This window comes from Amaranthus tricolor, chromosome 1, assembly GCF_026212465.1.
Source record: "Amaranthus tricolor cultivar Red isolate AtriRed21 chromosome 1, ASM2621246v1, whole genome shotgun sequence".
NCBI classification, from domain to species: Eukaryota; Viridiplantae; Streptophyta; class Magnoliopsida; order Caryophyllales; family Amaranthaceae; genus Amaranthus; species Amaranthus tricolor.
The window spans coordinates 39,234,113-39,259,067 of record NC_080047.1 but is presented as its reverse complement, the minus strand read 5'-3'; the positions used below and the strand labels follow the sequence as shown (position 1 = coordinate 39,259,067).

At 33.2% G+C, this 24,955-nt stretch overlaps 3 protein-coding genes across 4 annotated transcripts; 2 read left to right on the top strand and 1 right to left on the bottom strand.

The window, feature by feature from the left end:
- The first annotated feature begins 1,979 nt into the window (after positions 1 to 1,979).
- LOC130817969 (uncharacterized) lies at positions 1,980 to 10,784 on the top strand. Its single transcript, XM_057683969.1, has 14 exons — positions 1,980 to 2,489; positions 3,186 to 3,329; positions 3,442 to 3,555; positions 3,645 to 3,729; positions 5,478 to 5,586; positions 5,730 to 5,797; positions 5,884 to 6,009; positions 6,084 to 7,018; positions 7,273 to 7,476; positions 7,559 to 7,619; positions 8,527 to 8,640; positions 9,220 to 9,333; positions 9,419 to 9,505; positions 10,235 to 10,784. Exons 1-14 carry the CDS (start codon positions 2,380 to 2,382, stop codon positions 10,259 to 10,261), a joined length of 2,298 nt encoding a protein of 765 aa, XP_057539952.1. The 5' UTR covers positions 1,980 to 2,379; the 3' UTR covers positions 10,262 to 10,784.
- Positions 10,785 to 11,230: 446 nt separating this feature from the next.
- On the bottom strand, positions 11,231 to 17,428 carry LOC130817975 (pentatricopeptide repeat-containing protein At3g18020). Of its 2 annotated transcripts, XM_057683990.1 has the most exons (5): positions 17,124 to 17,428; positions 16,947 to 17,038; positions 14,801 to 16,834; positions 14,261 to 14,420; positions 11,231 to 11,951 (listed from the first exon to the last, which is right to left on the bottom strand). In XM_057683990.1, exons 2-3 carry the CDS (start codon positions 17,011 to 17,013, stop codon positions 14,883 to 14,885), a joined length of 2,019 nt encoding a protein of 672 aa, XP_057539973.1. In that variant the 5' UTR covers positions 17,014 to 17,038; positions 17,124 to 17,428; the 3' UTR covers positions 11,231 to 11,951; positions 14,261 to 14,420; positions 14,801 to 14,882. The 2 variants fall into 2 exon arrangements, with proteins under 2 accessions (XP_057539973.1, XP_057539965.1); XM_057683982.1 differs by having other exon boundaries at positions 16,947 to 17,428.
- A 965-nt stretch (positions 17,429 to 18,393) lies between these two features.
- On the top strand, positions 18,394 to 22,155 carry LOC130817987 (ammonium transporter 1 member 1-like). The gene is made up of 2 exons (XM_057684001.1): positions 18,394 to 19,276; positions 21,187 to 22,155. Exons 1-2 carry the CDS (start codon positions 18,582 to 18,584, stop codon positions 21,998 to 22,000), a joined length of 1,509 nt encoding a protein of 502 aa, XP_057539984.1. The 5' UTR covers positions 18,394 to 18,581; the 3' UTR covers positions 22,001 to 22,155.
- The last annotated feature ends 2,800 nt before the right edge of the window (positions 22,156 to 24,955 follow it).

The window sequence follows — 24,955 nt, the reverse complement described above, 5'->3', positions numbered from 1 at the left end:
ACAAATTATTTTTTACATCAATTATTTTTTAATTCTTAGCCATCATGCTTTGACCAAGATAATTAAGAGATAAACCTTCCATTAGCCACCTTATGCGCACAAATAGAAAATGTAAAAATTTACATTTATAATTTAACTTTTTACCTAGTCTCATTCATAAATAATATTAACATTGAATTATCTTTTAATTAATAAATCAGCCTTTGTCCTTACTTTTTAGTTTGATGTCAGCAACTCAGCATACTAACAGTGTATATTGATAGTAAATTAAGTGCAGATGTTGAATTATAAGAAAATAAAATATATGCTGACAGCAAACTAAGGGTAAATATTGAATTATTAAAAAATAATTCAAATGTGAAATTATTCACATCAGATTGGTCAAAAATTGGAGACCAATGACCATTTTTCGAGAAATGTTTTGACTTCGATTATCACTTAGATCTCACTGAAAAACAAATACCAATTTTTAAGAAAGATCATGAATTCGATTATCACATAGCTCTCCCTTTCATCAACCTCACCTCTTATTAAGAAAAACCAGTACACCCTAATTACTTGATTAGTTGTAATAGTATCCTCATAGCCAGCTATACACACTTGAAAATTCTCCTAAATGAAGTGAATGGATAATGAAAGCAACTATCAAGTAGTGCAATACCTTCGAGGATGACATAGAAAAAGCTTGATTTTCTAGTATAATCCAGACAAATGGCCTAGTTTGCAAAGCAAAAAGTACCCCAAATATACTATCTATATCATAAAGTATCAGAACTTCATATTTCAATACTTTCACGGGTAAGATCTAAGATCCAAGAATGGAGCCAAACCCAACCCGATCACAGAGGAAAATTTGAAATACTTTGAGCAAAAAAAAAATTAATTAATTAATTAAATAAACTAAGTTTTAAACTTATTTCAAAAGTAAGCGTGAAATTCCTAAACCTGAAGTTTGGGGCTGTTCGCACTTAGTAATTGGGAATAGCTATTTTGTCTGTTTTTGTGCAGCATGCTGCTCGCAGTTACTAACTGCGAACAGGTCACAGCTGTTTTGTCTTTTTTGACCTGTTCGCAGTTAGTAACTACGAACAACCCAAAATTTCAAATTTAAGAATTTCACGCTTACTTTTGAAATAAGTTTAAAATTTAATTAATGTAATTATTTTTTTTTTCTTTAAGTATTTCAAATTTTCATCAGAGTGGGCCAAGTAAAGCCCGAAAGCAAATTTAAGGTCAAGTTTGCCGTCACGCTTAATTCAACATGGCACATAAGTACCACTACTTGACTACTTATATAAAGTAAAACCAAACAAGTATAATAGTCGTTCCACTTTTTAATTTAAATTATTTCTTCATTTGTAACTTTTTTTATATAGAAAAATAATTATAATATTTTCAATATTTTATTCATATGTAGGTTACATAATTTCACCTAACTTTATTATTTTACATTTTAAAAATATTTTTTATTTAATACATAGACCTCTATTAACATAAAAAAATCCAAAATAGAAGGAAAATATAAAATAGATAATCTTGGTTACCCTATTGTTGAGGAATTTTCATTAACTTTATAAAATAAATTCGATTTGATTTTTCAAGAGTAATTAATTCCCTTCAATCTTATCCGTAAAAATTTTAAGTCCGCTATATACTTGTTACACTTTTCTTATTTAACCTTTTAAATTACTTGTTATATTATTATTTTTGGCAAAAAATAATTATGTTTTGTAATTTTTTTCACTATTTAATACTTTATATTAACTTTTACACATATCTCTTTAAAGGTTATAATGTACTTTCAACATAAAATACCAATTTTTTAATTTTTATACAAAGTCCTTTATGTAACTTTATCCCAATTGATTTGGACATATTTATAAAAATGTTTCTAATCACACATAATTAAAATTTTTTAAAAAAATTATATTAATAATTTTTGCTTTAATACGAAGTAGCAAAGTCACCGAAGGGTAATAATAATGTTGCCAATCTTGCCTTCCCTTGGCTTGTTTATTGTAGGTTCCAATATTTTCCAATTTTCCATTACTCATTTCATATTTGCTTCAATTTTGATCTTCATCAATCCTCTTCTATGGTGTAGCCGCTAATTGCACCAACCCAACCCAACCCTTTCCCAAATCCTCTCCCCTTTTTTCTTGGATTGTGATCCTCCCAAAATCATCAAAAATCCAATTTCAAAACCCATCTTAAGATTTCTTCTTTCTTTTTTTGACTCTTAATTTTACCTCATCTTCTTCCCATCATCTCACCTACTACCCTCCAAAATTAAATCATCAAATTAGGGGAGAAATTTGTGAGAAAATGATGGGATTTTGAGATGGGTTTTTGATTTTCTGTATGTTTATGTAATTAAAAATGAGGGATCCAATGTGGGTTGATGATGCTGGTAGCGCTCCATCTACATCTAACCCTTTACACCATCTTATTGAGGGCGGCGTTTCTACCTATTTTGTTCCTAGGCGCAGGTCTGATTTGTTTCTTTTTGTTCTTCAATTTTCCGTTTTTGTTTTTATTTTGAGTTGAAGATCTGGAAGATTTATATCATGGGTGCTTTTCAATTACGATTTTAGACCCTTTCTTTTTGTTTTTGTTCATCCAAATGGTATGGAAATTGCATGTTCTCTTTGCAAATTTCGGTTAAGCTGTTCTATAATGAATTGATCAATGATTTGTATGGAGATCTTTTACTTTTCTTTCAAGCTAGGGTAGCTCATAGTTGTTTACGGCTCGTTTGGTTGTTTGGGAGGTAGTAATAGGAATTGTTGGGGGGGGGGGGGGAGACTAAAGATGGGATTTATACGGATTTATTCATACATGTATAAATTGTTTTGATTTAGTTTTATCTTTGAATATAATTATATCATGTTTTAATAAGATATGAAAATCCCAGATTTGGGAATTTTGATGCTGTTTCAACTTGCTTAAACTAGCTCAGAACTCTTTAATTTCTTAATCTGTAGCATTTTGGTTGGTTTTATAACCTTTCCCTTGTGATGCTCTTCTATTAATGTAGTTTATATATTGTATATGATTATATATATATTTTATGTTCATATTTGTTCATCAAAATTTCAATTAAGAACTTGCAAGTTATGGGTATACGCTTAGCATTTTCTGATGTCTGCTGAGTCTTAAGTATGGCGGTGTTTTTTGTTATGCAGTGGGAACAATGTCTTCAACCTCTTAGCACAAAGAGAGGTGGCTCCTCGAACAAAGCGTTCGTCAAATAAGTTATGGGGTGAGCGTTTAGAGGGTTGTTTTGATACTATGGGTGGAAGGGATGCCAGACGTGGTCTTGTTTCATGGTAATTTTCGTCATCTCTAAAGTGTACTCGGATTAGATTCAACATTTTCTGATTGTTTGTGTTGTAAGATAAACTTTATGTAGTTTTCTGACTCATTTGAGTTGTATTCCAGGGTCGAGGCGGAATCCTTGCGTCATTTGTCCGCTAAGTATTGCCCTTTGCCGCCTCCTAGGTCAACAATTGCAGCAGCCTTTAGTCCAGATGGGAAGACTCTTGCTTCCACGCAGTGAGTTATCATATATCTGTATGACTTACATTGATTACAGCTTAAGATATCTTTGCTAATATGATATGATAAGTTTTTAATCCTTGCAGTGGTGATCATACTGTAAAGATAATTGATTGCCAAAGTGGAAATTGTATGAAGGTACTAAGTGGGCATCGAAGGACACCTTGGGTGGTGAGTTTCAGTTTTTTTTGGTAAAGATGTTTCATAAATTTGTGTTGTTTTTGCTGTGTTGATGCTTTCTTAGTTATCATTGTTACGGTGTTTATTGACAAAATTAAATAGATCAAGAGGAAACACTATGAGTGCTCTTAAATATTATGTTTTAGGCTTTTAGCGCTGACAACATTTCTATGTACAACCGAAATGAAGCTAGACTTAGTTTAGGCTGCTTGACTTGAAACTTTATTCCAGAATGAGCGTTCTAGATTGATATTGGACTTTTAAGTTACTTTTGTTGCTGGTTCAAGGAGCCTGGTTAAAGGAGTATTGAGGTAATTTAGTGAATTCAACTTAAATTTTGTCACATGGTATATAGGGGGCGTTCCCTACACACCACATGTTGTGTGTTAGACTTCTCATATCCAAGTGTAATGATAAGTCAGACTTCTTCTCCTACACCGAGATGTACAAGGATTGCTGGGAGTGAAGTTTATAAGGTTTTGTGTTAAATAAGCAAAGATTATCAGGTTTTCGAGAGAAGAGATCAACACTAAGGAAAAAAATGTCTATGGTAGGATGTTTTGGTAAATCTTATGAGAAAGCTTAAGATTAACATTCTTTTATGATGCATGAGACAAAATGAGAGATTAAGACATTTGTAAGAGGGAGAAGACTATGCAAATAGTTGTGTTTAGGGGAAGATAAGAGAAACTTTTGTATTAAGATAAATGAATAGTTAACTGATGATGCTAGAATAGAAGATTAAAAGTGAAGCTTGTCGCCTTGTCGGTGCATATGTGTGGGACCAATCTCATGAAAAGGGTTCGATTATATAACCAATAGAAAGGGTTGATCAAAGGAAGTGAAATATTCTTTCTCTAGGTTTCAGGAAATACATATTTTTTGAAGAAAATGAAATGTGAATATCTTGATGGTTTATTGAAGATGTACTTGACCTGTAGGTTTGTTCTACCAAAATAAGGAACCTCTTGCTTGTTTCAAGGAAGTCTCCATAGGTCTTGAAGATTTTGTAGAGAAGATAAGAGGTTATGTTGGGGAGACTGAATTACAAATAGGAAATGTATGCGAAAATGGTGATTCATTCTGCACAAGTTGTGGATTCTAATATTCGTGGAAAAGTATGCGGTTTTTCTTGAGCTGGGTAGCATACTAGAATATCACGTTATAGCATAACTAATTTAGAGTGACCCTCATGGGTCTCTTTTGGAGTCTGTAGATGTGTACTTGTCACGTGACCTTATTTTCTTCCAAATGAAATCTTTTATGAAGGCCTTTAATCTTTTGACTTTTAAGAAAGGGCTGAACAGCATATTTAATTTACTTAATAGACATTTCTGTTACAAAGATGTTTGTGAAGCTGCAACTGCCATTTTCGTTTCATCATAATTGTGATGATACTATTATTTGGAATTTAATAGATGTTGTTTGTCTTTATTTTGAAAGGTTGGTGCATGTCTATGCTTGAAGTGTGTAGATAATAGATATTTTAGACTTGCCTTTCTAGTTAAGTGGTAAGTAGTTGAAGTCACCAGTTCTATATATAATATGATGCTATATATGCTTACTTGACTGAGATTCAAGTTTGACTTGTTACACAAACTGCTTTCATCTGTAGGAACTGAGATTACAAGTCACATGAAATTAGCTTCTCATGGTGTTTTGGAGATTTGCATATTGGCCTGTTGCTATCTTGATATCTGAACATTGTTTGATTGTTTTTTTTTTTGTAACTGTTTCAGGTAAGATTCCATCCGACATGCCCTGGCTTACTTGCTAGTGGAAGTCTGGATCATGAAGTTCGACTTTGGGATGCTAATACAGCAGAATGTATTGGGTCACGGGATTTTTGTAATTTGTCTTGCTCCCTTGGCTTTGTCAATCTTTCATCTGCATCCTTTTCCCAACGCCTTTTGTTCTTTCTTTTATTGTAAGAAGTTTTAAATATTTTCTGTTCTTTTTATCTCTAATCGCGCATGCTTCATCTTTCACAGATCGACCAATTGCTTCTATTGCTTTCCATGCCCAGGGGGAGCTGCTTGCTGTGGCTTCTGGACACAAGGTAAGAATACTCTTCATCTTCCAGTATACTGTTGGGTTTTATTTCCAATCACGTGATGCTGATTTGTTAAATTCATTTTTTGTTAGCTGTACATTTGGCACTACAATGAAAGAGGAGAAATGGCAAATCCTGTTGTTGTCCTAAAGACTCGACGCTCATTGCGTGCTGTTCACTTCCATCCACACGCTGCACCTTTTTTGTTGACGGCCGAGGTAGTTAGATTTGTGTCATCTAACTTCCTTAAACCCGTTTTTCTTTGGCATCTCATGATTTCCCCTGCATGCAGGTGAATGACCTCGATTCATCAGATTCATCAATGTCACTTGCTACTTCTCAAGGTTATGTGCGATATCCACCTCCTACTGTATATGTGACTAATGCCCCTGCTTCTGATTGGTCTAGTTCGACCGAGGAGCTTCCTTTCATATCCCTTCCTTTTTTGATCTTACCGCCACTCTCCAGAAATGACGGAAGAACATCTTTTCAGCATTCAGATGGATCTGCAGGTTCAAATAGTATGCCACAGAGGTTTGGTCCTTCTTCTTCTGTAAGGTTGCTGACATATTCCACCCCATCCGGACAGTATGAACTTTTGTTATCTCCTATAGAATCTGGCAATTCCCCATCTGTTGTTCCAGACGATACAAGGCCTGATAGATTAGGTGAGATTGAAACCACTGTTTCTGAGTCGGTCGTTGATGATATGGAGACATCTGATATACAGCCTGAAGAGAGAAGTACACAATTTTTTCCTTTTGGGGACCCTGCTTACTGGGATTTACCATTTTTACAAGGATGGCTAATAGGTCAGAGCCAAGCAGGACAACACATGATACGTCCTATAAATCCCAATTCTCAGGAACCTTCTTCTGGGCAAAGTGAGATGTTAAACCAGGATCTAGTGACTTCGTCAGCAATAGAATTGGGTACATCCTATGCTAGGGGTGGCAGTCGACCCAGTTCTCGACACCGTTCATCTCGTTCTCGTGGAGCAGCTAGTACTCCTAATGTAGAAGCAGGTGGTATTTCACAGGATGATGGTGATTCACAGCCCGTCATTAGCCGAATTCAATCTGAGCTTGCCACATCACTAGCAGCTGCTGCGGCAGAGTTACCGTGCACCGTGAAGCTTAGAATATGGCCATATGATGTAAAAGATCCCTGTGCCGCTCTTGAAGCAGATAAATGCCGTTTGATTATCCCACATGCCGTCCTATGTAGGTGAGTCAGATATTACACTGCATTATTATCCTGCTAAAGAATAGTTTGAACGTGATTTTGTAAGATTGGATTTGGCTCTTTGCCTTCTCATTGGGTGAGAACTGTAGTGTTGACTGTTGAATGTCTTATATTTTTCATTGTTGAACACTTTCATACTATATCAATATATTTAGATACACAAACTAATAATGTGGTATTTTATTTTATCTTGGTTTTTGTAACGCATGACTTTCTTTTGTTGAACAAATTTGCAGTGAAATGGGTGCCCATTTTTCTCCTTGTGGAAAATTCTTGGCAGCTTGTGTTGCATGTATGCCGCCGCAATCAGAAGGTGAACCTGGCTTACAGATGCAGGCTCAACACGATGTTTCAGGAGTTGCTACTTCACCAACAAGGCATCCAATCTCAGCTCAACCAGTTATGTATGAGCTGAGGATATATTCCTTGGAGGAGGCAACGTATGTGTTTTGACTTGTTCTTTGCATTGTTTGTGTCCGATATATCACTGTCATTTTATGGTTTGCTATTACAATGCTTTAGGTTTGGGCTAGTACTTGCATCACGGGCTATAAGAGCTGCTCATTGTTTGACATCAATTCAGGTCAGTTGTTAACTTGGTTTTGCTATTTTTTCCTGGTTCTGATAATTGTTTGTTTTAGACATGAGACTGCTGTGACATCCCTAGATCTTTAATGATTCTGCATCAGTTAGTTTTTGTACTAGGTTGGTGGACAGCTAATGAAGGTTTGATTTACTGCTATCTAAGGACTGCAAGTAGAATTCAGCCATCTGGCTTATATAGTACTTTTCTGTAGCTGGGCTCCTGGGACCTGAGTATAAAATAGAGGGTTTGGATTATGATACTTTGCCCGCTATTTCTATTTCCTTTATTGTCTTCTTTCTTGAAAGGATGTGGGGGGTATTGAGTGAGTTCCAAAATATCTATAGTAAAATATCACTTTAACCTAAATGAAGATGTCCATTTGTACTGTACAGTAAATAAAAAGTCACCACTCACTGCCCCACCCTTGGTGGGGATGAGAGTTCAAAAGGTCCTCCAAGTGAACCTGAAGTACATACTACATTCTAGATTATCACCATAGTCATGCTTGGCTTCATTTTGGGGGATGGAATAACTTTCTTCTCTAATCACAGTTGCAAACCTCAAATCTTTCACCCTTACCTAACACCCTTTCCCTAAATTTTCACCCTTGTGCAATTTCATGCACTACTTCGTCCCTGTTTCCTTATATCCTCCTTCCTCACTCTTAACCATTAAAGTTAAGGAAGGTATGAAAAGAAAGAGCGTTGATGTACATCAAGTGTTTTAGATGAGACATTAAAGAAATAGCATTGATGTATATTATAAGAAAGAGCATGATTATTTGTCTAGTAGATTCTTCAAAATTCAGTTGATGGAACAACTCTTTGTTTATTCTTCATTATCTTCGTTTTCTCTTGAATTCACATTGTCACATCACTCACCTGTTTTGTGTGTTACCTTACAGTTCTCACCTACATCGGAACACTTGCTGCTTGCTTATGGAAGACGCCATAATTCTCTCCTCAAAAGTATTGTCTTTTACAGAGAGACTACGGTCCCTGTTTACACTATTTTAGAGGTAATGAGGAATAGTAAAAAATTGAATCATTTTAGTTCTAGATTAGATATGCTCATGATTTATCGATTGCAAGTACTCTCGGTTCCCATGAAATTGATACAATGACAAATGGCACAAAAGTAGCGGATACATTAAAATTGTGTGAATAAGACTATAAGGAAGAGAAAATAATACAACATGTGTGGATAAGAATCAAAGAAAGTGGTGGGTACATTACTCAAAATGGAATTGTTACAAAGTAAAAGGGATCGACCAAAATAGAAATTGTGGTTTTTCATTGGGACAGAGGGATTAGTCTCTAAATAAGCTTGAATACTGACACTTATTATTGTTGTCATACTTGTCCTTCTATTTTGTGATTGGTACTCCCTCTTGTTCCATTTTCTTTGTTGAAAAATTGTCCCACCAGTTTGATGTTTCTGAAGCAACACCCCTTCTGCTATCATCACTTGAAGGCTACCCTTTTCCCAAAAAAAAATGTAATCAAATCTACAATGACAACGTTTTTTCCCTTGTCTGCTAGCTTTCTACTTTGGCAAGGTACTTTTTACCCTTCTAAGTTTTGCTCCATCTTACCAGGTTTACAGAGTTTCTGATATGGAGCTTGTGAGAGTCCTTCCTAGTGCGGTGGATGAAGTCAATGTGGCTTGCTTTCATCCTTCAGCTGGTTGCGGTCTTGTCTATGGAACTAAGGTGGAGATGTGGAACTTTTTTTTGATTATGTCATAATTCACTTTCTGTGTTGTTGATTTTGATCAATGGTTTCACTTTTATGTAGGAGGGGAAGCTTAGGATTCTTCAATATGATAGTTCCATTAGCTCAAGCTGTACGTCTCCATGCTTTCCTGATGAAAATTTGGTGGAGGTAAGATGGATGGTCAACTTGCTAGTTCCACTTTCGTGCGCACTTGTTTCTTATATCGGAGATTGTTAATTCTAAACTGAAGTGTATGAATTTCGGGTTAAGTTAAGAAATGTAGATCGTAAATTGCAAATTCAGATAACAGTTCCCAAAGCATCTGGTTTATGGGGAAGTCTTTCCCTCATGAGCTCCTTAGAGAGTAGAAACTACCAAACGTGTGCGTAGGAATCATGCTTATATCCGACTGTTAAAACCTGATTTAATATGCGATTAAGTGAGCTGGATAGTGACTGCTTGTCTGTGGTAGGTGTAGCTGCAGTGCAAAAGAAATTGGTTAGGTACCTTGTGCAAGTTTTTGTGGTAGCGTTAAGTCTTAACTCTTAACCCTGTTGCTGCTTCCGAAATCCTGATGTATAGATTATATAGGAGAACTGTTGCATACCCTTTTATTGGTTGTACTTTGAGATATTACTCTTTTGTAGAGGTGTTCAAAACAAACCCAATAATCCGATATTTACCTGACCTTTGAACCAATCCCACTTAACCCGTTGTCAAAATGAATTTAAAATATTTGTAAAAATCCATGTGCACACAAGACTTGATTTTGAACCGGCTCGAAGCACCTGACCTGAAATTGATCCGATGACCTAAATAAACACCTCTATTCTTTTTTGCTATTTATGTTTTGTACAACTTTTTAATATTGGTTTGTATGTATCAAATTTTTTGTAGGTACCATCACATGCTTTAGAATGCTAGTGTCAGAAATAACTCACATCTGAGCATGGACATTCAAATCAAAGTATCGAAAAACGTTCCTACGTTGCTTGAATTGTGAGGTTATTTATTTGCTGTTGTAGTCTGCTAACACCGAAGATATTCTAAGAGCTGCTGTCATGAATGTAATCTCTGTTACAACTTGCCGAAATGGCACAAGATAGTTTCTTAGGTCGAACTTCAGTGCAAATACGGTAGGGGCAGATGTTATGCTACTGCTAGGTGCTGTATAAAATCAGATTTGACAGACTATGAGCAGTTGAGCACCCAGGAATCATGATGAAGGTATTAGTTGTATGTTTGTTGATTTAAGATTGCCCTTAATTAGTGGTGGTTAATGGTTATTGTAGGAATGCTTTTCCATATATATTTTCTTGTACTTTTGTTTACTTGAAAAAGAAAATGTAAAAAATATGTTGTTACCAACATGGAACTTGTTCTATTCTGGCAATTAGTTCTGAAATGGACCTTTTGGGATTTTTTTTTTTTTTTTTTTTTGTGTTATATCATTTTTGTCCTTTTTGTTTTTTGATTTTTTATTTATTTACTTGATACATCTTTGTTTTGTGACAACCATGATAGTCATTGTTACCACTACGAGATGGCGTAATTGATTTTTGATTCATCAACATAACATAAGCATTTGAAACACTGTAAATATGCATACTAAACTCTTAAAAACAAGCTAAAATCAACCATTAAGGCAATGATTAGTTTAAGATCAAGCTTAATTTTTCATTATCTTAGTATCATATTTTTGAAAGACATTATCTTAATATCATTATAGCCCTATTTAGTTCACCAAAAGAAATAATTGATTAGTAAAATAAATTTTTATATGTAAAAATCAATTTTAATTAATAAAGGTCAATTATAATTTAAAATTTAGCTACAATTAGTATAAAATAGTTTTATTAAAGAAAATAATTTATCATTAAAAATTAATTACCATCAATAATATTAATTATAATTAGTAAAAATTAGTTTTCTTTAAAAATCAATTAAATCAGTAAAAATTAGTTGAACTAAATAGGACCTTAGTAGCTCCACCTAAGGTTTTAGATTGAGTTCAAATTTTCAACTTTTCCACCATCAACATTCTATTATTTTAATACTGTTTTTTTTTCCTTTCTTTTTTTTTTTTTTTTGCTATTTTTTGAGACCAAAAGGGAGAAATATTTTCTAGGTTGCTCTCTGAAAGTTACGTACACTTGTACTTTCAAATTGCACTGGAGATTGGTTTCAGTTGTAGAGTTATACATAGTATTGAGTCATGACCACTTGATTGTTGAAAAATACGTCCAACATCAAAATGTGTTTAACGTTTACATGTATAAATGAGCATAGGCTATCAAATCAACAAAATGTCTAAACAATGATCCCAAATACATGGGATATTGAGTATCCGATCATCTACATTTATCATAGGAAACGTTAACTTTCTGAATGTGACATGATACAAAAAAGATTATAGATTGAAATATTGGGCATAAAATACTTAAAAAAGTAAGTAACGATTTCCTCAAGGATAAATATACCTAAATTCACTTGTGCCCATTCCATCTAAATCGGAACAATTTCATTACATCTGCCAGTGTAATAGATTACAGATTTCTGAACAAATATTGGGCATCTATGAACTTCAGTCGAAGAATTGTTGAACAAGTCGGCCCTGTAAAAGAACCAAGAAAATCAGCAACGGCAAACCATGATCATTATCAGAAAAAACAAGTTATTTGTAGGATAGGCAAGTGATAAGATCAGGTACCCAAGAAACCCACATTTTCTGTAGCACAGATCAATAGTCTCTATTGTGTTATTCTCGGATTATTTTAAACCCATAATCCAAAAAATTAAATTTATTCTGAACCTTATTTCCATGATCACTTGATTTCCAGAAAATCCCATGATAACTGAACAGTAAAAATATAGAGGAACATAATACTTTTTATCATACTTATAGAGATGCAAATTCAAGCTTTTCGAAAATATTAGTTTTAAAAAGCAAGAGGCTCCCTAAGGCGCTAAGGGTCTATACAGACTTGGCTCTAGGCATCAGACACTGGCTTTTAGGTGCAAGTCGCTTCAAAAGCCAAAGAAAAACTAAAGCAAAAACCCCAAAAGAACAAAAAAAAATATAAAAAAATATTAAAAAAAAAAAAAAAAAACTAGAAGAGAAAAAATGAGAAAAAGAAGAGAAATAAAGAAGGGACGCAAAGTATACCCAGTGAGTCAAATGGGCTCCATCTGAGACTAAGACCAAAGGGCGCTCTAAGGCGCTAGCCTTAAGAATTCGCCACGCCCAGTCTGATCAAGGCGCTCAACCCATTGCCCACCCAAGGTATAGCCTTAGATGCGCCTAGACAAGCTTTTTGAAACTAAGCCGGCAATTAAATAGTCAAAAGTGACTCCACCAAATATTTAAATAAGCTCTCAGAATATCGAAGACGGACCATGGTAAAGAGTTCTATAAAGTTTAGACACCACTAGGAACTAGCCATGAGCATAGTTTCTATTATACTTGCACTTGTATCAGCCATGTTTAAATGTATATAAGAACACAGATGAGTTTATATAGGCTTGTGCAACGAATTCTACATGATGTACAATTAGATTGAGATCTCACCTCAAGCATAAAGAAAACTAGAGCTCAAATTCTTCAAGCACAATCTTGAATGGTCGATTATATCTACAGTTCCTTAGTTGACATAATTTTTCACAAATATTTTCTCATGGTAGCAGTCAAGAAGCTCATTTGCTCTTCAAGTATATCTATTAGAATCACAATAAAATCCTCCCAAGTATAGCCCAAGGTCCCAATTTTAGGTTTTATTCCATTCCAATTCCTAAAGACATTTTAGGTTCTAGGAAATTCTCACTCTGCATTTCATTCTCCATTAAATCCAGTGCCTCTGTGAACTGCCCACCCCAACAGCCACTCTACTTGCCCGTACAGTTTTTCATATCCGCTCGGCTCTCAGTCTCTCACTCAGGCATCTCTGTTCTTACACAAGGAGGTATTGTTCCAACAACTATATCAAATTCTTATGACTGCTACTGTGGCATTTTCACAGAAATTGCTTAGTATAAAAGATGTATAAAGCACTGATGAATTTAGAGTAATACAGTCAGAACTGAAGAAGGTGAAAAAAAAAAATGTGGGAATTCCAAAATATCAATCCAAATTCTAACAAGGTAGCCGAATATCCTCAACGCTCAAACTTAGTGAACTCGGTGCAATGCAATTTAGCAATTTAATATATTAGGTAGGTCAAATGCTAACCATTGTGATTGTACAGTCCAATACTAATTATATGAGTGTACTTGAGAATGTTTTAAAGGTTTTAATATCAAAAACAAAAGTTATAAAGTTATACAACAAAACAAGCAAGACATGAAACTTTCTAATGGTCTTTACTTTTTTTCCTTTTGTCTTCTCTTCTCTCTCTCTCTCTATCTATCTCTTTTTCAGTTGCCTCACAAATCCTCAAAAACACCATTGTGTTTAGAGCGACACAAGTCTTCAAGCAGAAAGAGAAATGAAGACTTGAACACAATTACTCCATTACATATATTTCTAGTCAATTTTTCCGCTAAGACACAAATCGATCTGCTTTTCCTTAACAGTAGCTGGCAAACACTTTATTAGTTAGCTTGTATTTGGGGGACGTGATCATTATGTTGAGGGTCACAACGTAGATTTTCAAATTATTATGTCCGCCTAATACAAGTTATCAAAGTTAAGGATCACCATCCAAAAAAAACCCTTATTTATAGAAATAATAATTCCTAAAAAACAGACAAAAAGTAATGGTGGGGGAGTAGAATATAAAAAATTCAAGGCAAAAAACTCGATATATCAAACAAATTGCATCGACAACCCAAGCACCGAGTTCCCAGTTCTATTTACCGAAAGAACTGTTCACCATCCTATCCAAAGTTGACAAAAGACTAAGAGAAGGCTATGGCATTGGCAGTTACCTCTAATAGCCCTTCTCTGAGCAGATGGGGGCACACTATTATGTTTCTTGATTCGATCAATGATGCAAAACCCTTCAGACTTTGGTCAGAGATACACATATATGAGCTGAAAGCCTTTCATTTTCATTTCTTCCGTCCAGAAGCAAAAACTGATGATAGCCTAAGCAAAATAAAACCAGTAGGTCATAAAAGGAAAACATCAGATTGGATAAGTATACAACACATAAGCTTTAAGCATAACCTTAAAAGACCTTAATTAAAAGGAGTTAATCACAAGTTATTAAGCATTTCCAATACCAATCAGAAAATAATAAAAATGGAAGAAAATACAACTAAATATTTCAAGAAAAAATATTGGATAGACAAAAGGAAAGTGGATAAACAATAAGATACAAGACATAATGGGATATAGTGTTTCTGATGATTAACCATAATCACATTTCTGAGCCAGGAAATGTTCAAAAAGAAACAAAAAAGGTTTTTTAAACCAACTCCAATAGATGCATATAAATTGCCAAAAAGAATAAAACTCTTACTTACATTTTCATATCTCCGCCTACTTTTATTCTGAAATCCTTCCCTCAGCAGTTTCCACATCAGCATGTATATTTTTCACTTGTTTTTATAGTTGTGAATTTTTGTGTAATTTGTCAAGGATCCTCCAAGAGACAGCATCTGGAGATAACCCATTCTTCCTCATCTCTCCCACTATTTGATAAGCTTGCCTCTTCAAACCCAAGTTACAAGCGGTATCAAGTAAAATGTTGTAGTTGAAAATATTAGGTGACACCCCACAGTCTACTAGTTCATATAAGAAGTCACAAGCCTCATCGAATCTATCCAATCGGCAAAACCCTTTCAGAATGGAAGCATAAACAAAGTGGTCATGAATCTTGGAGGGCCATATTTTTTCATCCCAAAATCTTTTGGCCTCATCTAAACTACCAGCCTCGCAAAGCCCATCAATGATAATAGTATGTGTGGTGCTATCAGCAATCACACCTTGGAGAACCATGGCTCTGTAAATCTCCATAGCTTCATTAGCCTTTTGAAGCTTAAATAACCCTTGAATAACAGCATTATAAGTTACAACACTTGGTACAAGATGTCTTTCAGGCATTTTCTCATGCAACAGAACAAGAGCTTCTTTGGTTTTTCCAGCATTCAATAACCCACGAATAATAGTAGTAAATGTTATGACATCAGGTGCACAAAATTTGCCAAGTATCATGTCATTAAATACTTCCATAGCGTCATGAATCTTTCCCATCTTGCATAACCCATTAATAACAGTATTTAGAGTGATCAAATCAGGCTTACATTGCGCCTGAAGCATGGAAATAAGCGTGTTTAGGAGCTCCGTTGCATTGTCGATAAAACAAAGAGCTTTGATATAGATATTATAGATTCTTGTTTGGTCTGCAGTTTTCTGATTGAGAAAATATTGCAGTACCTCCTTTGCCTTGTATATATCACCAGCTTGACAAAGACTTTCTACCAAGATCTTGTACGTATATTCAGATGGAACATAACCAAATTCAATTCCTTCTTGAAATAGTTGGAAAGCCCTCATACATCCCCCATCCTTGCTTAATCCGTGAATGATAGAATTATATGCTGCCATGCTTGGTTTATAACCTTTTTTTCTCATTATATACACTATCCTTGATGCCCCATGATGCCTACCAGCTCTGCACAAAGAATCTACCATTTGAGCATAAGAAAATTCCGTAGGAATACTACTACCTTGAGGCATATCCTCAGAAATTTCGAAAATTTCATCAAAATATCCTTCCTTACTCAAAGAATTAATAAGATTGGCAAAGGCAGCACAGTTGATTGAGGGATTATCAACATTTATCATCTGCTCCCAGAGTTTACTCATCAAGTCCTTCCTGAGCTGTGCATCACCATTGACCAAAACCCCACCAAGCAAAACACTATAAGTCAACGAATTAGGGGTTACACCCTTCTCAGACATCTCATCAAAAACCTTAAATGCTGCGCCCATTTCACCATACGTGTAGTACCCGTTAATCAAAGTAGTGTAGGAAATAACAGTAGGACAATGACCCCTATCAAGCATATCAAACAAAATTCTATGAGCTACACGAGGCTCTGGGAGTTTGCAAAATTGATCAATTAAACGATTATAATTCATCAAAGAGGGAACAAACTCGGGGTTTACATTGATCAATTGTCGAACCAAATGAAATGTAACATGTGGAGTACGAGAATCAAGTAATCGAGCAATGAGAACATTGCAAGTGCGCTCATCCGGGATGCATTGAGAAGCAATAAAGAATAGGAACCGCTGATGAGCCTCAGCATAGCGTTGGGACCAACAAAGGGCATGGATTATACTGCTTAGATTTAGCGAGTGTGGACGATATCCATGGAGGCGAAGGCGACCCAACAGACGAAGGGCCTTATCAACATTTCCATCAATGCATAGTTTATGAATCTTTCTAGTCCAAAATGCCCCATTTTCTATGCTTTCACCACTCAAAATGTCTTCTTCCTCGATTTTTTCCACTGATTTCTGCGCTTGCATATGGTTTGAAAATCTAATTGCTTTTTTAAAGTAAGGAGAAATAATAAATCAGTTAACCAATTTTCAAACCCTATAATTAGTCTATACATTCAATTGACACAAAATCATAAAAGTGTAAGGCGGAAATCTGACCTTTTCTATACAATTCCAATTTCGGTTTTGCATTTAATTGACAGCGAACAGTTAAGATTCGATTCATTGCCTTTTAATTTCTTCAAACAAAACTGAAATTGGGCAATTTTCCACACAAATACACAATGAACACATTAGTGGTAGTAAATTAAAAATTGATTTTCAAAAATTCCATACCTAAGAATTAGATATTGCTTTGACCATGATTCGACATGATTGGGTTAGTGAAGAAGATGGAGGTGTCTCCATTAATGAAAGGAGCCACAGATTTGGCATCCATGGTAAGTTCGGATTCAGGCGGGAATTAGGAAAGGAATAGGGAGGGGGAATTTGACAGCAGGGAGAAGTTGGAACAAATTAGAAAGGAAATTCACGAATCACGAATTGAATGACTCATATTTTCGGCGGTGGGTTAGTCTAATGTTTATGAGAAAATTTGAAAGTGAACAATTTTAACAAAAAGAATCAAAAAATAAGTACCCTTTAGACTTTAGTTTGAGAGTTGAAGTTTGAATTATTTCACATTTATTAATTGGAAATAAAGGTTACCAGTTAAAAAGGCCAATATATTTGTTTGTAGTTAGTAATTATGAATAAAGGAAGTCCTCGTTAAGTATGGTTAAATTTTTGTTCGTAGTTAGTAACTGGCCTCTCGTTTTGCAACCTGAATTTCCAAAAACCGGATCGATTAACTTAGATTGTTGTCTTTGTTCAACAATTCTACCGAACAACATCTTTAGTTGAACATTACTCATAGCACGATTAAAATTACTAAGCAAATGGCGTAAGCATAACCCATGATGGGCATAAAGAATTAATGTGATTAAATCTTTTAAATACTTATCTTACTTAATTTTAAATTTTTTTAAAAATAAATTTTCATGCAATCAATTATAGCCTTACAAAACTAAATACATTTGGCAAGGCTTTAAGAAGTTGTCATTTGGTATTTTCCAGCTCTTTTTATTAATATTTATGATTATGATGATGATTTAAATCAATATATTATTCAAAAATAATTTCTTACTTACGTATAAAACATTTTTTTTGAAACAATTAATCCCTTTAAGCTTCTTATTTAAATAAAGATTTAATGTAAAAATATATTTCAAATACGTACTTAATTTAACTTTAAATTCATCTAGAAAATCTGCGCACACAATTAATTATAGTCCTATCAAATTAATACTTTTATATTTGTCAAAACTCTAAAAAATTACCATGTGTTATTTTTCAATTTTTTTATTAGCATTTATGATTATGATTATGATTATGATATTTACTTAGTTTCTATCATTGAACTATTTAATCCAAATATGAGACATATCTCACAGTGAAACCGTCTCATATAAAAATTTATATATTTAATATCGTCTCATCGAAAGACAATTTTTTAGAATAAAAAAACAAGAGGACCAAAGTACACTAAGTCCAAACTCACGTGAATCTCTCCTCTCAAATCTCCAAGAAGATAGGATCTCTAATCTCTAGTCTCCTATCTCCTTTTCCATTTTCCCCTCATAAAAACTCCACCTCTAAATCTCTATTTTTCCCATATATTCCCTTCCTCAAAACCCTTTTCCATTATTCAAATCATCATTCTATCATATCCAATATATCCCATTCACCAAAATCATGTCATCATCATACCCATACCCACCATGCTCACCCTCCGAACTCCAAAAATACTTAGGCCCAAACACAACAAACCCAATAGCAGCAGCCTCCTACATCTGCTCACGCTTCACCGCAACCTCAACAAACTTCTCCTCATCATCCCACGCCATTAACACAACCTTCCTTCTCTTCTCAACCTACCTTGTCTTCTCCATGCAATTCGGTTTCGCCATGCTTTGTGCCGGTTCTGTTCGAGCCAAAAACACCATGAACATCATGCTCACCAACGTTCTCGACGCTGCTGCCGGTGCAATTTCTTACTATCTATTCGGGTTCGCCTTCGCTTTCGGATCACCCAGTAACCCGTTTATTGGTTCCCGGTTTTTTGGGCTTCATTCGGTACCCGATTCTGAAATGGATTATTCATTTTTTATGTATCAATGGTCGTTTGCGATTGCGGCGGCGGGGATTACAAGTGGGTCTATTGCAGAAAGGACTCAGTTTGTTGCGTATTTGATTTATTCGGGTTTTTTGACCGGGTTTGTTTACCCGGTTGTTTCGCATTGGTTTTGGTCGGCTGATGGGTGGGCCAGTGCTAATAATGCGGGTAATCTTTTGTTCGGGTCGGGTGTAATTGATTTTGCGGGTTCTGGTGTTGTTCATATGGTCGGTGGTATTGCTGGGTTTTGGGGTGCTTTTATTGAAGGTCCAAGGTACTATTTTTCTTTATTCAAACCTCTTACTTTTACTGTTTATTTGCTCGTTTCAAATTAATAATAATTTTTTTAATTGCACCCAAATTAATTGTTTATCATTTTATAATACTTTACATATTCTGACTAATATAGGAGAAAAAAAAATAATCATGTGACATTTTATTTTGTTCGTCTTGTTACATATGTTTATAATATAAAATTTTTATAATTTTTAGTTGTGTATATAGATATAAACAATTCGATAATTAAACACATCAGACTGTATAAAAAAGTGTGGGTGCAAGTGAAAAAGCGGAGGAAGTATTTTCACGCATTTGAATATACTTGATTGCACATAATTAATTAATAGTAAGTCTTGAATGTATGACTATAAAGAGTGATCATTTTTAAACTTTTAGACCGTAAGTGTGTAATGAATCAGACTAATAGAAATAGTCTCATCTTAAAACCGTCAAAATTTATAAATTAACAACTATTGAGACAAATAAAGTAAAAATTTTACTTAATTACCTTTTAAATACATAAAAAATTTCAAGTAAAACAATATTATTGATGAAAATTAAAGTAGTTACTATATAAGTATAGGTATAGCTAATTGAACGTATGCTAGCCGCTAAAATAGAAAAAATCGTAAGTTTTGATTAAGTTATTTATTATATATGGCCTACCTTTCATTTTAAAAAAATATGTATCACTTGGTAAATTTTGATTTAAAAGAAAATTATAATTTTATTGTGCCTTTTAGGGAAATATTCTTTTAAAACAAATACTAGACAAAAGAAATTATTAAAATGAAATGTCCAAAATATAAAACTCATTCAACCTTTATGCTAATATAATATTAAACTTAACTATTAAAACTCCGTTCGCTTCTTTTTAATTTTCCATATTTTTAAAAATTTGTTCAATTTAAAATAGTTTTTGTTTATATAACTATTCTTAGACCAAAATAATTTCACAACTTATAAAATATCAAAATATGTCCTTTTATTTCTCCATATTAATGCATTCATACAACCAATACTAATAAAATAATATCTCATCTACCCATTACCAATGCATTTACCAATTTATATGCAAATATTTTATATAATTATCAATAAAAATAATACCTTGTCTGCTTATTTAAAATAAATTTACTATTTTCAATACAAATAATAATAATAAAAAAAAAAAAAAAAAATAATAATAATAATAATAATAATCCACTATCTTCAAAATTTTCATTCTCAAATTATTATTGCCAAAATCTCAAAATGGACAATAAAACAATAGGAGATAAGTTTATTCTTCTCTACAATATTATATTTAGGCATGGCCACGGGGCGGGTTACCCGGTCCCGAACCGCTTGGAACCGGATTCGGAACCGGAATCGTTTGCGACAGGTTCCGAACCGCGGAACCGTGAAACTGCCGGAAAAAAGTTGCCGGAACCGTGAAACCGCCATGCCTATTTATATTTATATGTAAAGACTAAATAAGATTCTTTTATGAAATACTCCCATTAGTTAAATTAAAGTTGAACCATTTTTAGCACAACAATCACATGCAGGATTATCCAAGGATGAAGATCACTTCAAAATTAATTAATTAAATAAATTCTATGGATTAAGATAAAACCAAAGAAAATCTTATTTTTAAAATAGAGAATACATCTTTAGACATATATACTTTGTGTTGGTATGGGGATCTAATCCACTTAAAGGAAATAAGGCTATTGGTCTTGTGAGATATCGTCTCTATCAGAGACGATCCTCACAAGTAGTCTATATGTAAACAAATTTTAAAAAATCAAGTGATATGGTTTGAATGGTTTAATAGTAAGACTATTTCATATAGAAACTTATGTTTTCTTTTATAATTTATGTTCTTTTAATTTTTAAAATAATATATATTATATTTTATAGGATCGGAAGATTCGATCATGAAGGACGATCAGTAGCCTTACGAGGTCATAGTGCCTCATTGGTAGTGTTAGGAACATTTCTACTTTGGTTCGGGTGGTACGGTTTCAACCCGGGTTCGTTTACCAAGATTCTAGTCACATACAATGATGGATCCGCCCCATATTACGGCCAATGGAGTGCAATTGGAAGGACAGCTGTCACTACCACATTGGCCGGTTGCACAGCTGCTTTAACCACATTATTTGGAAAACGGATTCTCTCGGGTCATTGGAATGTAACCGATGTTTGTAACGGTTTATTGGGCGGATTTGCCGCAATCACATCCGGATGCTCCGTGGTTGAACCGTGGGCTGCAATTATTTGTGGGTTTGTTGCTGCGTGGGTCTTGATCGGGTCAAATAAATTAGCGGATCGATATAAGTATGACGATCCATTAGAAGCAGCCCAATTGCATGGCGGATGTGGGACATGGGGGGTCCTTTTTACCGCACTTTTTGCGAGTAAAAAGTATGTTGATGAGGTGTATCCGAGTACGGGTAGACCTTATGGTTTGTTAATGGGTGGGGGTGGTAGGCTTTTAGGTGCCCATATTGTTCAAATCTTAGCAATAATTGGATGGGTTAGCTTCACAATGGGACCTCTTTTCTTGATACTTCATAAGCTTAAATTATTAAGGATATCACCCGATGATGAAATGTCGGGTATGGATTTAACCCGACATGGTGGATTCGCTTATGCTTATAATGATGAGGGAGAAACCAATGAACGAGTAGGAATCCGGTTGAGAAAAATGGATTCAAATCGGGTTGGTTGAACCTACTTGGATCAATTAGAGTTAAAGATAGTCATCATGTTATAAGATTATATATATTTTTAAAATTGTAAATTATATATTGAATTTTACATTAATTTTTCTTACATAGTGAAGTGAAGTGTTAAGCAAATGAGGTTTTAGTCTACTTAAGTTTTTTTATTAATACTCTATTCTTGTATAATTAAATATCTTATTTGATAATGCATATTTTAAGAGGATTAAGTAATAGAAAAAAAAAAGTTAATTTATTGGTAATTATGTATTTACTTAAATCCTATAAGGGTATAAGCAAAAAAAAAGTTATCAAATAAGAAAATGAGATATTTAATGTGAATTTACATAAAAAAATACAGTTTATTAGAATAGGAGGAAGTAATTAGGTAGAATATTTATACTCTAAAATTAAGTACTCCTTTTAAGTTATTGGTCAGTTTAAAAGTAGAAATATATTTTGTAAAGTCTATTATTATTTGAGAATATTAAAGCTTAATTTGTATTTCACTGTTTTTTTAAATTTATTACATTATGACTGTTGACTATGAAATTAGATCCTCTCCAGTACCACAATTTACAAGAGGGTCGAGTATTCATTTAAGATTAAGACACTTAGCATCAACAAAAATGAAGGGCTAAGATTTATTTTTCTTCTCAATTTTGTTAAATAATCTTAATTGTGCAGAAAAGAGAAGTAAAATCAGTATTTATTTCGTTCAAATGTGAAAAATAAATAAAAAAAAATCACAAACTTTCATTTTTATAAGTGCCAAATAAATGTCTGGTATGCACACTAAACCCTCAAATAAATTTAACTAATGATGAGGATTTTGGTTAATTGACTATGAGATAACCAATTTAAAGGGACAAACCAATATAATTATAGGCTTGTAGGTAGCCTTGTAGGTGAGTGATGGTAGTTAAGATAACAAAGCATTGGAGTAGAATTATTATACTCAAATTTTGGATGGTCTATACAAGATTCCAATCTCCCTTGATATAATATTGTCTTATTTTAAGATAAATCAAAAACCATAGCCATCAATAAATAAATACAATATTACATTTTTTTTTATAAAGAAAAATAATGTATACTGCCCTAACAGGCTTTATATAAGTAAGAATCTTGTATTGTGTTTATGTAATTTAATGTTATATTTGCTTTAAAATCATAAGAATTTAATTATACTTTATTAGTTTATTATTTATTCTTTCTTTGAAAGTTAATATAATTATACTCCCTTAAATTTATATTTATTAATGATAAAAAAATTTATTAATTTTTATATACAACCTTAAGAGCTATAAATATTATTACCTTTTTATTAATACATTAAATTTTTAGAAATATAATTAAAAAATAATTATTTTTTTAACGACAAATATTTAGTCCATGTGCCTTCAAATTATAATTTGATTGTATCTTTGCTCATGCCATTAAAATCTCTATGCAAGCAAATGATTGCAGCTACGTTGAAATTAGTATGCATAATTGTAATGAATATATCATACAATTAAATAAAAGAGTTACTAAATGAAAAATATAATGTTGATAATACTCTTGACGAAATATTATAGACTTTGTGTTTATTATGTTGCATTAACTTTACAATTAGAATTCAAAATCTACACAAAATTAAATAAAAATAATTATTATCATATTAAAAATCATTTGTAACAATTAAATCCCTATAACAAGTTGTTTTAGTTAAGTTTTCAAAAATAGTACAATTATAACATTATATATCTATATTATTTTAGGTATATTTTTTAAAATTAATTACATGAAAATCAGTTTTGAATTACCTTGGAATTATTGTTGTATAACTTTACACAAAAAACTGATACTTTTTTATACATGTTATCATTTAGATATGTTGCACGTGTTTACATGGTAATAATCTTATATTTAAATATTAAAGACCCGTTTATTTATTGATATTAAATGTTAAGAATAGTAATAAAATATAATGTAGTTTAGCAAAGAAAATTCCATAATAAGATTTATGATCATGATTTTAATTTGTTCTACGTTACTCATTTCTTAAATTGTTATTTTATTATTAACGGGGTAAAGTTGTGTATATTTGACCCTTTTAAACTCCATCCTAGGTGGAAACTACTTAATAGGTTTGGGTAATGGAATGTTGTGTTGTAATATTTTTTTTAAACCATGCAATTTAATAAGGTTTTGCAATATGGAGGATAATTATAAGTTAGTAGCTAATTGTAACACCTCGGCCTCTCAGACCGCCGGTGACTATCTATGGAGATTATAGACTGACCTCACAAATTAACACAAGTCTTTCCAGTGCACTCTGGCCTCATTCATGCAGCACCCGGAAGACTTCTCAGGATGTCACCCATCCAAAGATTGCTCCCCATCAAGCACGCTTAATAGTGAAGTTCTTAGAAAATGGACTCCCATGAAAAGAAGATGCACCTTATTATGATGAGTAATCTATCAATTCTTTTTAAAGCTAAATTTAAGATAACACACTAATTGCTTGGAATTTCCTTTTTCAACATTTTTTCAAAATATGTAAAGAGAAAGCAAAATCTTTAGTTATAATTTTTTCTTTAATCTTTTTAAGCCAAATTAGGTCAATTATATAAAAAATACAGGGAATTTGTCATTAATAAATCAACCTTTTAGTAATCCGCTAGAAATAAACCCACTTATAGTTTATTTTTAATAAACCCATGTAAGGAATTCTTTGCTGAGAATAATACAACTTATTTGCAATCAATTAAGAATGAACCCTTAGTTACATGTTTGGTAACCTATTAAACATTAGGTGAGTTTATTCTCCGTAAAAAACCCCTTAAGTGGGTTTATTCAAAAATAAACCATAGGTCGATTTATTCTTAACGGATTGCGAATAAGTTGTGTTATTGATGACAAATTACCCAAAAAACTATTACTACAAGATATAAGTGCATTAAATTTGGAAGCATTAA

Coding starts and splice junctions, on each gene's coding strand:
- LOC130817969 (XM_057683969.1), top strand. CDS start 2,380: ATGAGGGATCCAATGTGGGTTGATGATGCTGGTAGCGCTCCATCTACA. Junction 3,330..3,441: donor AGACGTGGTCTTGTTTCATG/GTAATTTTCGTC, acceptor GTTGTATTCCAG/GGTCGAGGCGGAATCCTTGC. Junction 5,587..5,729: donor TATTGGGTCACGGGATTTTT/GTAATTTGTCTT, acceptor CATCTTTCACAG/ATCGACCAATTGCTTCTATT.
- LOC130817975 (XM_057683982.1), bottom strand. CDS start 17,013: ATGAATCGAATCTTAACTGTTCGCTGTCAATTAAATGCAAAACCGAAA. Junction 16,835..16,946: donor ATTGGAATTGTATAGAAAAG/GTCAGATTTCCG, acceptor ACTTTAAAAAAG/CAATTAGATTTTCAAACCAT.
- LOC130817987 (XM_057684001.1), top strand. CDS start 18,582: ATGTCATCATCATACCCATACCCACCATGCTCACCCTCCGAACTCCAA. Junction 19,277..21,186: donor GCTTTTATTGAAGGTCCAAG/GTACTATTTTTC, acceptor TATATTTTATAG/GATCGGAAGATTCGATCATG.